Below are 15,922 nucleotides of genomic sequence, written 5' to 3'. Positions count from 1 at the left end.
CTCCACACTTCCAATACAATGTGTCACATGTATGAACGTCGCCCTGGTCAAAATAAGCACAGGTACTATGGTCTTACCACACTACGCCACACTCTTCGACAATGGAGACGCCATTTACGATGGTTTACGGCACGAACGCCATGCTCCCCGTAGAAATTGATACCCCCACTTGGCGGAGAGATACCTTTTCTGAAGAAGGTATCAAGTCTTATATTTATGCATCTAACTTGATTGTTTCGCAGGCAGACAGATTTCTTTTTTACAGTTTCACTCCTTACAACTCCACCGTATGAATTCATGAGTTATTTCTTTGAAAAGCTAATGAGACAGGTCTCGCTGTTAGCATGGACGTGATCGACGAAGTGAGAGAGCAAGCTCACATAAGAGAATTCGCCGCCAAACAAAGAGCAGCCCGCCGCTACAACTCGAAGGTGGCGCACAGAGAAATGAAAGAAGGCGATCTCGTGTTAAAGCAGGTGGTCGCCCCTACAAGAATAGGAAAATTGTTCCCCAATTGGGAAGGCCCGTATCGAGTTCGAGAAAAATGTTCCCATGGAGCTTACAAGTTGGAAGAACTGAGCGGAGAAGCTATCCCCCGCACTTGGAATATAGCTAATCTACGCCACTATTACAGTTGATTTTTCGCTTTTCCTTTCTTTTTTCGTAGTTTGTCATTTTTGAATAAGGCTGGCTTAAAGACCACCATTATGACTTATGATTCCTTTGAATAAATTGAATAAACAGAGGGTTAGGGTAGCACTCTTTTCCCCTGCAAGGGCAGGGGTTTTTAACGAGGCGCCCTCTCCTTTTTTCAAAGTCACTAGCTCCTACTATTGCATGAAATATTATTGTCAAAAATTTATATGCAGACTCGCCAGTTCCGTTAACCCTGGAAGGGCTCTGACGTAGATAATTAACTTCAACCCTGTAAGGGCTCTGATGCTCGCCCAAAACGCCAACCCTGTAAGGGCTCTGGCGGGGTTCGACTGAAAGTTCCGTCAACCCTGGAAGGGCTCTGACGTAGATAATTAACTTCAACCCTGTAAGGGCTCTGATGCTCGCCCAAAACGCCAACCCTGTAAGGGCTCTGGCGGGGTTCGACTGAATGTTCCGTCAACCCTGGAAGGGCTCTGACGTAGATAATTAACTTCAACCCTGTAAGGGCTCTGATGCTCGCCCAAAACGCCAACCCTGTAAGGGCTCTGGCGGGGTTCGACTGAAAGTTCCGTCAACCCTGGAAGGGCTCTGACGTAGATAATTAACTTCAACCCTGTAAGGGCTCTGATGCTCGCCCAAAACGCCAACCCTATAAGGGCTCTGGCGGGGTTCGACTGAATGTTCCGTCAACCCTGGAAGGGCTCTGACGTAGATAATTAACTTCAACCCTGTAAGGGCTCTGATGCTCGCCCAAAACGCCAACCCTGTAAGGGCTCTGGCGGGGTTCGACTGAAAGTTCCGTCAACCCTGGAAGGGCTCTGACGTAGATCATTAACTTCAACCCTGTAAGGGCTCTGATGCTCGCCCAAAACGCCAACCCTGTAAGGGCTCTGGCGGGGTTCGACTGAAAGTTTCGTCAACCCTGGAAGGGCTCTGACGTAGATAATTAACTTCAATACTGGAAAGACTTCGATAGTCGCCCAAAATAAGGGCTCGCATAATTATGATCAATGTAACGATTAACCTTAGAAAGGTCCTGAGTAAATTTGACAATCACGAAACCTCAAAAAAGCTAGGGCGCATTCACGCAACATAAAGACAATAAAGTAAAAACAAACGGCAGGCTCATACAAGTGCGATAATGTGATCAAAACACATCATAAATTAAAGACCAAAGAGATTCGTACAAAATCCAAAAGAAAAGCCAAACATTAAAATTGTTCACAAGGGCGCTGTAGTAAGTCGCCATAATTCAAAAGTTGCAGAAAAGAAAAAAAAAACACAAAAACGATCAGGAACGACAGGAATCACTCATCATCAACAAACTCGCCATCAATGATCACCTTAAAAGGATCAAGCTCTTCCAGTTTGGCCTCAGGATTGAAGAAAAGCGCCTGCTCCTTAGCACGCCTAAAGCCATCATTAAAATAGATCGCAAGAGCTCGCCTCCCCTCATCCACGGCCGCCTCCGACTTCTCTAAAGCGGATTTAGTCTCATCCCTCGCCACCTCTGCGGCCTCTTTGGCTTTCTTCATCTCTTCCAGAGCGTCCTCGGCGGCCTTCTTGTCCCTCAACGCCTCCTTCAGACGGCCGTCTAGTCCAGTGGATTTGTGCTTCCACTTCTCAACGTCCTCAGCAGCGTCTTTATATTTTTTCTCCACTAGATCTTGCTTAACCTCCAGACAATGGGTCAGCAACATAGTCCTCAGAGCAGCAGTACCAATATCAGCAACCAAGTCACTACACTTGGCCTTCACCCCAGCTTCGACATCAACCTTCGCAAAAGGCACTTGTTCTCTCATGTACCTGCATGGCACCAGACATTAACGGCGTAATGAGTCAACTCTCAGAAAAATGAAGAAAATCGACTAGAAGACAACCAAAAGGAAAAAGCATACCGACGAATGTTGAACTCAGAGTGCCAGAAGGACTCCATAACCTCGTCGTTCAGCGACGTCCCACCAACTTCCTTCCCAGACGGAGGGCGACCTCCAACACCCTTAGCACCACGGGACGTCCTCGCCTTCTTCGATGAAGGGGATTCAACGGCAACAACATTCTGAGCCACACCAGTGCTCTCCAGGTCGTCCACCTCTATAACCCCAGCCTCGCCCTTTCCGGAAGGCTCTTTGCGGTTTAGCTTCCTTAAGGAGACGCCCGCCGGGCTGCTGGACACATAGCCGTCCGGGTTCTTGTTCTTCTCGACCTCAGCAAGATACTTCCTCATCTCTGCTCCAGTAAGGGGCAACATCTCCTCTGAAAATAAAACCAAATTCATCCAGTCAGTAAAACACATATGATAATCGCCAAGCAAAACCCAACATAAATAATCAAGAGAACACTCACGTAAATAAGCATTCAGACGAACCAAGTCGCCCTCCCTATTTAGCAGCTCGTGAATATTGGTTAAAGGGGCTTCCTCCAAGAAATCCACAAGTGCACGCTCATAGGGCGACATGGCGTCACGAGCATAACCTTTCACAGCCAAAGGAGCGCTAGTCCACCTAAGAGGAAACTTGGGTACTCCATTCACCAGCACGGAAGACGTAGAACATTCCGGTGCACCCTGTACCCTAACAAATGTGTCTCGCCATTCTTTCTTAAAATTACAGGCATAAGTAGGAAAAAGCCTTTTTCCAGAATGGGCCGAAATAGAGATCCACGTGCCCTTGTTAACGTCTTTGGTCCCATAGAAATGGAAGAACACCCCAACCGAGGGCTCGAGACCCAGGGCTTTGCACAGAACCTCGAAGGCGCGAATAAACGCCCAACTGTTAGGGCGTATTTGAGTAGGCGCCATATTGAGGAGTCTCAACACATCCATCTCGAAGGGCGTGAAAGGGATTTTCACGCCAAACTCCTCCAAAACCGCAGTATAGACGAAGTAGGATTCGTCGCCCTCGCCCATCATCTCTTGGTCACAAGCACGCTCATCAGGGTCACAAGACAATAAAACTACGTCCTCCTCCCGCCCAGTTGCAGAGATATCAAACTTGCTCCTAAAGTAGTCAAGAGCAGAAACGTCGACGTACAACGACTCTTCCAGCCGCACTTCCTCGGCAAATGGGGCCATTCCTGCGGACCTAGAAGCGTTTTCGTCTCCAACCAACCCTAAGGGAGCCTGAAACGGACGAATCTCCTGGCACTCGTCCTCCTTGTGTTTCGTCCCTGAAGTGGCAGACAAGAACACACAGTCACTATCACTACCCGAATTAGCGCTAGATTCGCTAGACAAATCACTAAACAACTCCTCTCCAAATAAACCGTCATAATAAGTGTCCCAATTTATCATCCCATCAGGACCGGTGGCATGCTTCAAGCATTCCTTCCTCAAACGATTTTTCTCAGCTGGGTCAATGGGTTGAACCAATCTCCCTTTCTCATCGCACTCCCTAATCAACACCATACCTAATTTCTATTTCGAACTCTCACGAAGCATAACAGTAAAGAAAAATTTGAGAGAGGTTAAGGAGTTGAGAAATACCTGCGAAGGAAAAGTGGAAAGATCTGCTGAAGCAACTTAAGCCGGAAGGGAAGAGGCTTGAATACAGCAAAGACGGAAGCGGAAGAAATGAAAATGAATGAAAAGGCCAAACACGTCCTTTAAAAAGGAAAGGTCGCCTCGAGAAGCGTGTCCGAGACGATTGAGTGGGCAACGTCATTCGATCTCGACACGTGGCGATCATCGGGGACAAGAAGAATACAAAACGTTCGGAAGGCGAGCTATCAATGTCAAGATCGCCACGCGAAAAACGTTGACGAAACTCCGAGCAAGGCGCCAGCGCAAATCAGTGGTCGCCCAGACTGACGTCGGGCGTACTCCTTTGTCATCATCACTTCGCCTTGTCCCAAGACTTGTGCTTGGGGGGCTGTGGACCGTCATAACATTCCTAAAAGGACTTAGGTGACCTCCAAAGGTCCACTCCTTTGTCATCATCACTTCGCCTTGTCCCAAGACTTGTGCTTGGGGGGCTGTGGACCATCATAATATTCCTAAAGGCTAAAGATCCCCTCATAAAGACCTCGTCGCCCTCCGTAAGGGCCTAGGCGCCCTCCAGAAGGAAAATCCCTTCTTAAAGACCTGGGCGCCCTCCGTAAGGGCCTAGGCGCCCTCCAGAGGGTCCACCAGGCCCAGGCGCGCCTTCTAAAAGGGCGCCGCCTCACTTAGTCTCTAGAACCCTCCTAAATCATCAAAAGTACTCTAATACCCCTGTTACTTGGGAACCAAGCAACCAAAGCCCAAGCCCATAAGCAGGCTATAAATAACACTCTTGAGAGCATTCTCAAGGCATCTAATCATCAGTCAAAAACCCTAGCACACGATTCTTAGCCCTAGAATCCTTACCGTACTTTTGCAAGTACAATAAGCATAATTTTTTATGAATTTCAAATGTAACAAACAAAATTGTTTAAGGTATAGTTTGAATAACAAAAGTCAGCCCTCTATTGTTTATAAATATAGTACAAATATATCATTAATAATTGTAACAAAAAAAATATCATTAATAAGTGTACAACAATTTGTCAAAAAAAAAGTCTACAGAAACAATAAATATATACAAACAATGACACAACATATAGGAATGAAAAGCTCATCAGTGAGGGGAAAAATATTAGGGATTGCTGCATTTTAGAGGAAATTTGTTAGGTTAAATTGGTGCGTTGCATCCTTATTTATCCTTAATTATTAATTTTGTTAAGTCTGCAGCAATTTAACCTAATATTTTCCCGCTCATCCTTATCCTTATTTATTAATTTTAGGGTTAATTAAGTAAATGGACCCTGCAAATATTCAGAATTTTGTTTTTAGTCCTTTTAAAATAAAATCACACTTTTTAGTCCTTATAAAATTTTACATCAGCATTTTTAGTCTCTATAAAAATTTTCCATTAGCATTTTTAGTCCCTATAAAAAATTTCCATCAACATTTTTGGTCCCTAAAATGCTTAAGGAAAATGTCACAGGGACTAAAAAGTGTGATTTTATTTTATAGGGACTAAAAACAAAACTGTCAATATTTATAGGGACTAAAAACTTAATTAACCCTTAATTTCATTAGGTTTGCAGCAACTTAACCTAATAATTTTTCTCTAAAATGCTGCATTAGGTTAGCAGCAATTTAACCTAACAAATTCCATCTAAAATGCAGCGCACCAATTTAACCTAACAAATTCCCTCTAAAATGTTGCAATCCCTAATATTTCTCCTCGTTGATGAGCTTTTCATATCCTATTGTGTCATCGTTTGTATATATCTATTGTTTCTGTAGACTTTTTTTTGACAAATTGTTGTACACTTATTTAATACATTTACAAACAGAATACCCTAATTTCTATGCAAACTCGGCTACCCTAATTTCCATGCAAACTCGACTATATATAGCAAACCCTAAATAGTGTTTCTCTAAAAAAAAAACCCTAAACCGTGGTAAATTACACAGACAGCAGAATCCCTTACTCTTTAATCTTATTAGGTTTGCAACAACTAAACCTAGAAAATTCCCTCCAAATTATCCTCATTAATTGCTAAGTGCTAACCCTAATTATGTATTTCCTTCCAACACTTCTTCAATTTGAAATTCAAAATTTTTTGTTAGAAACCATGAATTGCATTAAATCACATCTATTGCTATACCCCTTGGAAAATACACAACTCTTCAACCAAGCACACATCTTCAAAATAATTAATACATTGTATAAGATCTCTTATGTTATTAAATTCTATGATATATGCAGATATGATATGTATTTAGTTGGAAAAATATATTATTACTTTTAATATATATCAAAGTGTAATTATTCTTTTTAGAAAATTTAGAAATTCTATTAATTGAATTGACTTTGTTTTTCATGTTAGTAGAAATTTAAAACAATTATTACAAGTCAATTTTTGATGTTTTACTATAAAAGCAATAAATAAAATTCACCTGTACAACAATATAATATTGTATTCTTTTTATCTTTTTTCTTTATAATTTTTTTAAAAAATGAGAAGATAATGCCCCAATAATATGTTGTGATAAAAAAAATAACAGTCTTTAATTGATTAGTTTTTCAAAACTAAAATGTAAAATTTAATAAGATTCAAGTGTCATTGAAGGACATAGTAAAACAAATTTGATTGTAATATTGTATCTCTAATAATCTAATTTGTGTTTACTGATCGACCCATGATCCTACGGATTAAAGATTATTTGTTGGTCTCTATTATAGTCGACAAGATCCGTCCGTCGCGCGGGTCAAAAGTCTAGTTAATTTTGTTAGGTCTACAGCAATTTAACCTAATATTTTCCGTCCAATTTGCTTTTTATTAGGTTAGCAGTAATTTAACCTACCAAATTCCATCTAAAAAAAATGCATCGCACCAATTTCATTCCTATCCTCTTGCCTTTTTTTTTTTGACAATATTTTGTACCCTTTTTTTATTTGACAATATTTTGTACACTTACTTAATACTAAAAAAATGCATGCACACCAATTTCATTCCCATCCTCTTGCCTTTTTTTACACCAATTTCATTCCTATCCTCTTGCCTTTTTTTTTGACAATATTTCATTCCTATCCTCTTGCCTTTTTTTTTGACAATATTTTGTACATCCTTATTTAATACTAAAAAAATGCATCACACCAATTTCATACTTTTTTTTTGACAATATTTTGTACACTTATTTAATACTAAAAAAATACATTGCACCAATTTCATTCCTATCATGTTGCCTTTTCTTTTTTTTACAGTATTTTGTACATTTATTTAATACGTTTACAAACAGAATACCCTAATTTCCATCAAACTCGGCTACCCTAATCCTTATTTACTAATTTTGTTAGGCCAGCAGCAACTTAACCTAATATTTTCTCTCAAATTTTCTGTATTAGGTTAGCAGCAATCTAACCTAACAAACTCCATCTAAAATGTAGCGCACCAATTTAACCTAACAAATCCTTATTTATTAATTTTATTAGGTCTGCAACAACTTAACATAATAATTTCCCTCTAAAATGCTGCATTAGGTTAGCAGCAATTTAACCTAACAAATTCCATCTAAAATATAGCGCACCAATTTAGCCTAACAAATTCCATCTAAAATGCTGCAATCCCTAATATTTCTCCTCACTGGTGTGCTTTTCATTCCTATCATGTTGTGTCATCGTTTGTGTATATTTATTGTTTCTGTAGACTTTTTTTTTACAAGTTGTTGTACACTTATTTAATACGTTTACAAACAAAATACCCTAATTTCCATGCAAACTCGGCTACCCTAATTTCCATGCAAACTCGGCTATATATAGCAAAGCCTAAACCGTGTTTCTCTAAAAAAAAAAACGCTAAACCGTGGTAAATTACACATACAACAGAAGAATCATATATTTTGATATTTTGATTTTTGCAAATGGAAGGACTTGACTCAAGGATTTTTGAATTTTCTTTTATAATATTTTCAGATTTTATACATTTTATGAAGTGTTTTATTTTGTCTACTATGGATTATCACATGTTCTTTTTTTTCACCGTTACCAATTATATATTGCATTTTATTATTCGTATGTCAATCCCTTAACAATAAACCCGTACGACGCACGGGTCAACAATCTAGTTTATGATGGAATTTGTTAGGTTAAATTGCTGCTAACCTAATGAAGAATTTTAGAGCGAAATTATTAGGTTAAGTTGCTGCAGACCTAATAAAATTAATAAATAAGGATATTAATTCCACAACTCATCCAAGCTAGATATAGTATTTAAATTGTATGAATCATAAAGTTTTACCTTAAAGAGTCCCAATGAGCAACTTTCAAGAGATAGGTATTTTTCTCCTTTCTTAAAGCACTAACCCTAACTCCAATCTTTTTTAGCAAATACCACTTGTACAATGAGATAGATTTGCGTAAATGTGCAATTAATCTTTTAAGAGTATATAATTTATGGATGAATTTATAAGTTGAAAAATCTCAAGAGTATATAATTTATGTAATGAATTTGATGAGTTGAAATGAGGAAAAGAAATGGAAAAATAGAAAGGAAAGGTCTCGGTCACAGAGAGAAGGAGAAAGTTACATGAGTGAGTGAGAGAAGTATTGGGTGGTGACTTGTGAGGTCAAGTGGGTTCTTTTATTTATTTGTTTTTTTCTTTTTTCTTTTTTTTTTCTTTTCTAAAAACGGTGCATTTCATACTATTTGCATTTCATACTATTTTCCACAATCAACACAGAAAGTTGAAGCTTTGTAGGGATAATTTGGGTCTCACTAGATAGCTAATTGTTTTTTTTTGACAAAGATAGCTAATTGTTATAATTACAGTAAATTTAAAAAAATAAAAAATCCAAATTTGTCTAATTGAGCTTTATTTATTTAGACTTATCATGTGTAATTACACTACAAAATGCAAATTCCAAATTTTCATGACCTCATTTCTAAAATTGACTTTGCAGCAGCAACGGGATACTGTCACACGGAAGCAAATTTTAAAAAACTAGAAGAAAGATTGTCTGATCCATCCAAGAAATTGAATTACATGAAGGTAGATATGGCCTGTATTGAATTGCACAAAAAGAAAACTAAGAATCGACGAGCTCACATGTTTTTAAATCAGTAGAGTTCATTATGTTTTACCATATATTTTCTTATAACGTCATATTATGTCATTGTAATATTATTGGAACCCTAAGTGCTTTGTTATTTTCCATTGAAACTCAATCTTGTTAACATGGTATCAATAGCATTGTTAAATCCACCTTGAATTACTTGTTTCCGTTGTTGAATTCTCAAAAATGGAAATGTTGCGTGATTGATTTGATTTAATTTCTGGTGTTGGAGGATCTAACAGTTGTGGTTTTGCTTTTGCCGATTGGATTTGCGATTGAATTGAGAAGGTAACATATTGTTTTGTTTGGTTGTTTCTTTTGGTTGATCAATTAAAGACACACAAAGTGAGTGGGCAAGTTACCTAGCCTAATTTCATTACTGGGAGCAAAGTGTTTGTTTTTGTTGGCAAGTGTTTTTGTAGGGCAAGTTATCTTAGATTGGGTGAAGATTGGGGTCTTGCTTAAATCTGAATCGTTACGTATGAACTTTACTGATATTAGATTAGGTGAAGATTGAGGTCTTTCTTAAATCTGAATTGATACATATGAACTTTATTCTTATTTCTTTGATCAATTAGAGATAATAAAGGTATGTGGTAAACTTATAAGATATGGTCATCAGAAGAAATGGTGATCGGTTTACCAAAGTTTTAAGGTTTTTATTTTACAATTTGCTTAATATTTTTACTTTGGTGATTGGTTTACCAAAGTTTGAGATTTGTAATTAGCTGAATATTTCAATTCATATTTTTTAATTTAGAAATCTAACCTTTCTCCCACACTCTCATCTTTGATCCCTCAACTCTTCGTAGATGTTGAGTATCGAAAGAGTAATGATATTTGTACAACTGTTTAAAAGAACTTTCATAACAACTTTGTTTTTCTCTACTTTGATTGATCAAAAACATTAAAAAAGAAAAATGAAGAGAGATAATAAAAACATAGTAAATATAATATAAGTATGAAAGAGAAAGTTATCAAAGTAATTGTTAAAAAACGGTCGTGTAAATATCATTTCTCGTATCGAAAACACAACACTTTTGTATCAGTACACAATCCATTATTTTCGATACTAATTACGGTGTGTGTGAACTCCACTTCGGGTCTTATTTTTTATTTTTTTAAGAATCCACTTCGGGTCTTTATTCAACTATTCAAAACCATTTCGCATAAATCTATGCAATTAATTAATGGTTCGTGAAGAATAAGGACCACTGGTAGATTTTTAAGTGATTTTAGTTTCTCAAGGAGGTATATGCTACACTCACAACAATTACAATATTGAGTAAATCAAATAAGTGTGAAATTAAAATGACAGAAGTACAACAACTTTCGGCGGATTACAGAGAGGTTTAACACGAGAGACTAATGTCGCAATAAAAAACTGGTGGTGCATGTGCGATGGGAATCAATTAAAAGAAGAGGAATGTTATTCTGGACAACTTGTTGGACAACTAAATTATACAAAGAAATGTTTTCGTGAGTTTGACTCAGTTGATAAAGATGATGCATAATATATGCAAGGTCTAGGGTTCGAACCCCGCACACCACAAAAAAAAAAATTATACAAAGAAATTTAGGTAGTTATTAGAATATAAAATATTCATTATATAAATTATTAGTATATTGTATATTATTTAAAAATAATTGAGTACCAAATTAAAGATATACTTGATGACCAAGATAGAGATACTTGAGGCCCAAAACAACATCATTTATAAATACACATTACAACATAATAAAACAAACATGAGTTAGAATTCTATTATGGTATCACGAGTCTCTCTCTTAGCAACCCTAATTTCTCCTTCCTCTTCTAAACCCTAGAAGCGCCGCCGCCGGCCTCCCTCCCTTCTTCTTGTTTTTCGAGCATCTTACAAAAATACAATCATGTCTGAGTCCGCTCCCTCTTCTCCAACAAAAACACCAAAAACAACCACAATTGAACCTCCGGTTGTCAAAACTAACACTCCCCCATTCATCCTGCTCTTACTGTCACCAATATCACCAATTTCATCAAAATAACCCTTGATATTGAAAAGAGTTAGTACAATACTTGGTCATAGTTGTTAAAAATTCATGCTCAAGCCTATGAGGTCCTTAACCATATCCTTCCCCCTTCCATGACCGATGACTTATCTTCCTCCTCATCTCTCAAAGAAACTGACCCAACCCTATGGAAACGCCTTGATGCTATTGTTTTTCAATGGATCCATAGAACCATGTCTACTGACCTTCTACATACCATAATTGAACGTAACTTTACCGCAAAACTAGCATGAGACAGTCTTTTTGACATTTTCATTGATAACAAAAACTCTCGTGCCCTCTATCTTGAACAAGAATTTTCCTGTGTAATCATGGAACAATTCCCAGACGCATCCTCTTATTGCCAACACATCAAATCCCTCTCTGACAAATTATCCAATGTTGGTCCACCTGTTTCCAACGAACGCATGGTGCTTCAACTTGTTTCCAGCCTCTCTGATGCTTATGCTACTGTTGGCTCTCAACTTTTTCATTTTGATACCCTACCTCCTTTTTACAAGGCTCCTTCTACAGTTGTCCTAGAAGAGACGGCACTGGCTAAACGTACACAACATGTGACCGATTACTCTGCTTTCATGGCTTCTTAGCAAAATAATAATCCTATCACTCCCGCTGCTCCTCATATGCGCGCCGACCACCCTAACAGCAACAACGACTCAGGTGGTCAAAATAGCCATGGTGGTTTCGGTAACAACAACCGTGGTGGAAGGAACCAAGGTCGAGGTGGCCGATCACACTATCAGCAATTGTGGACGTGGAATCAACCCTCATAACAGCCATGGGCATATCCACATTGGGCATTTCCTCCATGGGTCACTCCTCCATGTCCATACCCTACAGTTGGAAATTGGCAGCAACCAACCGCTCTCATCCGTCAACCAGGCATTCTTGGGTAGAGACCACAACAAGCACAAGTCGTTTCAACAAATATTCAGGTTGCAATGCACACTCTTTCTATGACTCCTCCTAATAAGCAGTGGTACATGGACACAAGAGCTACCTTTCACATGACAACAAACAGAGCTAATAATCTCACGTCTTATCCCAATATTAGTAATCATATTACTCTCGGTAGTGGTCATAGTATTCTAGTTATTGGTCGTGGCAATGCATTACTAACCAATTCCAATACTCCCCTAGCCTTGAAAAATGTCTTACATGCACCTAAGATAATTAAAAACATTATCTTTTTGCGCAAATTTACCATTGATAATGAAGTTACTGTTGAATTTGATTCCTTTGTTTTTTTGTGAAGGATTTTCAGACAAGGATACTGTTAATGAGATGTAATTGCTCGGGTGAACTTTATCCTCTTACTTCAAAACCATCCAATCAAAGCACTACCCCTTCCACTTTCGTCGCTTTATCCATTAATTTGTGGCACAATTGCTTAGGACATATGGGAGCATCTATTTTGAATTCTCTTCATCGAAATAATTTTATTGTCTGTAATAAGTCTCAAAACAATTTTATTTGTCAGTCATGTCAACTTGAAAAACAAGTAAAACTTCCAACTTATGAGTCTTTATCTCAAACTTTAACGCCCTTTGATATTGTGCATAGTGATTTTTGGACATTGCCAACACTAAGTTACGGTGGCCATCATTAGTATATTTTGTTTCTTGATGATTTTACGAATTTTCTATGGACTTTTCCGAACAAATCTCAAGCTTACTCCATTTTTCTCAAATTTCGTAATAACATTAAAACACAATTTGAAAGAGATATCAAATGTTTTCAATGTGATAATGGTAAAGAGTTTGATAAATCTTCTTTTTATAAATTTTGTGATAAAAATGGTATGAGTTTCAAGTTTTCTTATTCACACACTTCACCTCAAAATTGAAAATCCGAAAGAAAAATTCACACTATCAACAATATCATACATACCCTTCTCGCTCATGCCTCCCTACCCCCCCCCCCCCCCCCCCCCCCCCCCTCTTTTTTTGGGTGTCTATGTTTTTCGTTGATCCCCTCCTCCACTAGAAACAAACTTCAACCACGGTCAACCCCTTGTGTTTTCTTAGGTTATCCTTCTAATCATTGCAAATATCAGTGTGTTGACATGACTAGTCACAAAATATTTATTTCTAGACATGTTATTTTCGTTGAAAATATGTTTCCTTTCTCTACATCACAAGCTTCGGCATCCTCGTGGTATGATTTTTTTGAATAAAAGCGACAAACCTTTTCCATATCACACAATCCCTACATTAACAACAAATAACCCACTACCTCTCCCTACTACACATCACTCACCACCACCAAGCATTATTACACCTTAGACTAACAACTCGGTCTCATCCTTAAATACCCCACCAACATCGCATCAAACTCCAAATAATGCCACAAATCCCACAAACATTCAACCGACCCACTCTTCTATCACGTCTTCTCCCATTACCACACCTACATCTATTAATTCCATAGCCAACCCTCCATTATCTCCTCAAATGACCACCCGAGCTCAACATTGTATATTTAAAGCACGACAACTTTTTAATCTTCACACCTCTACTTCACCCATGATTTCTCCATTACAAGATCATAACTGGAAAATGGCTATGAAAGGTGAATATGATGCTCTTATTGAAAATAAGACATGGGATTTAGTACCACGTCCCGCTAATGCTAATGTCATTCGAAGTTTGTGGATTTTCAGGCACAAAAAAATCAAATAGTTCTTTTGAAAGATACAAAGCTCGCTTAGTGGGAAATGGTTCAACCAATAGACTGGCGTGGACTGTGGTGAAACTTTTTGCCCAGTGGTAAAACTAGCAACCATACAAACGGTTCTTAGTATTGCTATCTCAAAATCATGGTGTCTAGACCAACTGTATGTCAAAAATGCTTTCTTACATGGTAATATCAGTGAAACTGTCTAAATGCATCAACCTTCTGGTTTTCATGATCCTCATCACCCTTATTATGTATGCTTGCTAAGAAGTCCTTTGACGGTCTTAAACAAGCTCCTCGTTCTTGGTACCAACGCTTCACGGACTTTGTTGCTACATTGGGTTTTCACATAGTCTATGTGATCATTCCTTATTCATCTATCACCACGGCAACGACACAACATACATTTTTCTATATGTAGATGACATCATTCTCACTGCCTCATCTGATACTCTTCGTGACTCCATCATGTCTAAACTCAATTATGAATTTGCCATGAAGAACTTGGGTCCTCTTAGCTATTTTTTGGGTATTTATGTTACTAGACATTCATGTGGCATATTTCTATCTCAACATAAATACGCTGAAGAAGTTATTGAATGAGCTGCCATGTCATCTTGCAAACCAATTTCCACACAACAGTGGACACTAAAGCAAAGCTAAGTGGAGTCTCAGGAAATCCATATTGTGATCTCACTAAATATCGAAGTCTTGCAGATGCATTGTAATATTTAACTTTCACTAGGCCTGATATTACTTACGATGTCCAACAAGTGTGTCTTTTTATGCATGATCCACGAACACATCACTTGACTGCGTTGAAGCAGATTATTAGGTACATTAAGGGTACATCCACCCACGACCTACATATCTCTCCCTCCCTAGTTAATACACTCACCACTTATACTGATGCGGACTGGGGTAGGAGATCCACTTCTGGGTATTGTGTCTATCTTGGGGATGATTTGGTGTCTTGGTCAGCGAAAAGACAACCAATCTCATCCCGTTCTAGTGATGAAGTAGAGTATCGTGGTGTTGCTAATGTTGTTGCTGGATCATGTTGGCTTCGAAACTTACTATTAGAACTTCAGTGTCCGCTCACAAAAGCTACTCTAGTCTACTGTGACAACGTCAGCGCTGTTTATTGTCAGGAAATCCCATCCAACATCAATGCACAGAACTTATTGAAATGGATATTTTACTTCGTGCGTGACAAGGTTGCTAAAGGTCAAGTACGGGTCTTACATGTTTCGTCCCGTTATCAAATAGCTGACATATTTACCAAGGGCCTTCCGCTGCAGTTGTTTAATGATTTCAAAGATAGTCTCAACATTCGACAACCTCCAGTTTCGACTACGGGGGTGTATCATAATATAAAATATTCATTGTATAAATTATTAGTATATTGTATATTATTTATAGATAATTGAGGACCGAGTTAAAGATACTTAATGCCCAAGTTAGAGATACGTGAGGCTCCAGACAAATCATTGTATAAATACACATTACAACATAATGAAACAGACATGAGACATAATTCTATTAGTAGTCGCACAAAAATCAAAGAAATAGAGAGAAAGTAAAAACATAATGTGAGTATGAAAGAGAAAGTTGTCACAAGATTTGTTAAAAAATTGTTGTTCAAATATCATTTCTCTTTAAAGAATACAATAAGGAGCACTCGGAAATGAATGGATTATTATAAATGAGAGACCGATATACTTGTGGATATTGAAATAATTAAAAAAATAAGTTTTTTGATGCACAAATGAGATAAGTCATGCAATACATGTAAGTTAATTTCTACGGTTAAATCCAATGAGATGTGACGAACTTTATTGATTCAATGGTAAAAACGCACTTGTGCTTGACACAAAACTATTTTCTTGTGCACACTAAAAAAGCACATGTGCTTGATACAAAACTATTTTCTTGCGCACATTACACAAAAAGACCAA

At 37.9% G+C, this 15,922-nt stretch overlaps 1 protein-coding gene across 1 annotated transcript; it reads left to right on the top strand.

Moving 5' to 3' along the window:
* Positions 1–101: 101 nt before the first annotated feature.
* On the top strand, positions 102–638 carry LOC146939269 (uncharacterized). The gene is made up of 2 exons (XM_085749749.1): positions 102–198; positions 331–638. Exons 1-2 carry the CDS (start codon positions 102–104, stop codon positions 636–638), a joined length of 405 nt encoding a protein of 134 aa, XP_085605875.1.
* The last annotated feature ends 15,284 nt before the right edge of the window (positions 639–15,922 follow it).

This window comes from Medicago sativa, chromosome 3 (genome assembly GCF_051527215.1).
Source record: "Medicago sativa cultivar Bolivia chromosome 3, Bolivia_mono, whole genome shotgun sequence".
Classification (NCBI taxonomy): Eukaryota; Viridiplantae; Streptophyta; class Magnoliopsida; order Fabales; family Fabaceae; genus Medicago; species Medicago sativa.
This window is presented reverse-complemented; position numbering and strand designations above follow the sequence as displayed.

What these genes read in the sequence shown, in the direction of transcription:
- LOC146939269 (XM_085749749.1), top strand. Translation starts at nt 102, where the DNA reads ATGGAGACGCCATTTACGATGGTTTACGGCACGAACGCCATGCTCCCC. An exon ending in AGATACCTTTTCTGAAGAAG is followed by an intron (nt 199 to 330) that starts GTATCAAGTCTT and finishes CTAATGAGACAG; the next exon opens with GTCTCGCTGTTAGCATGGAC.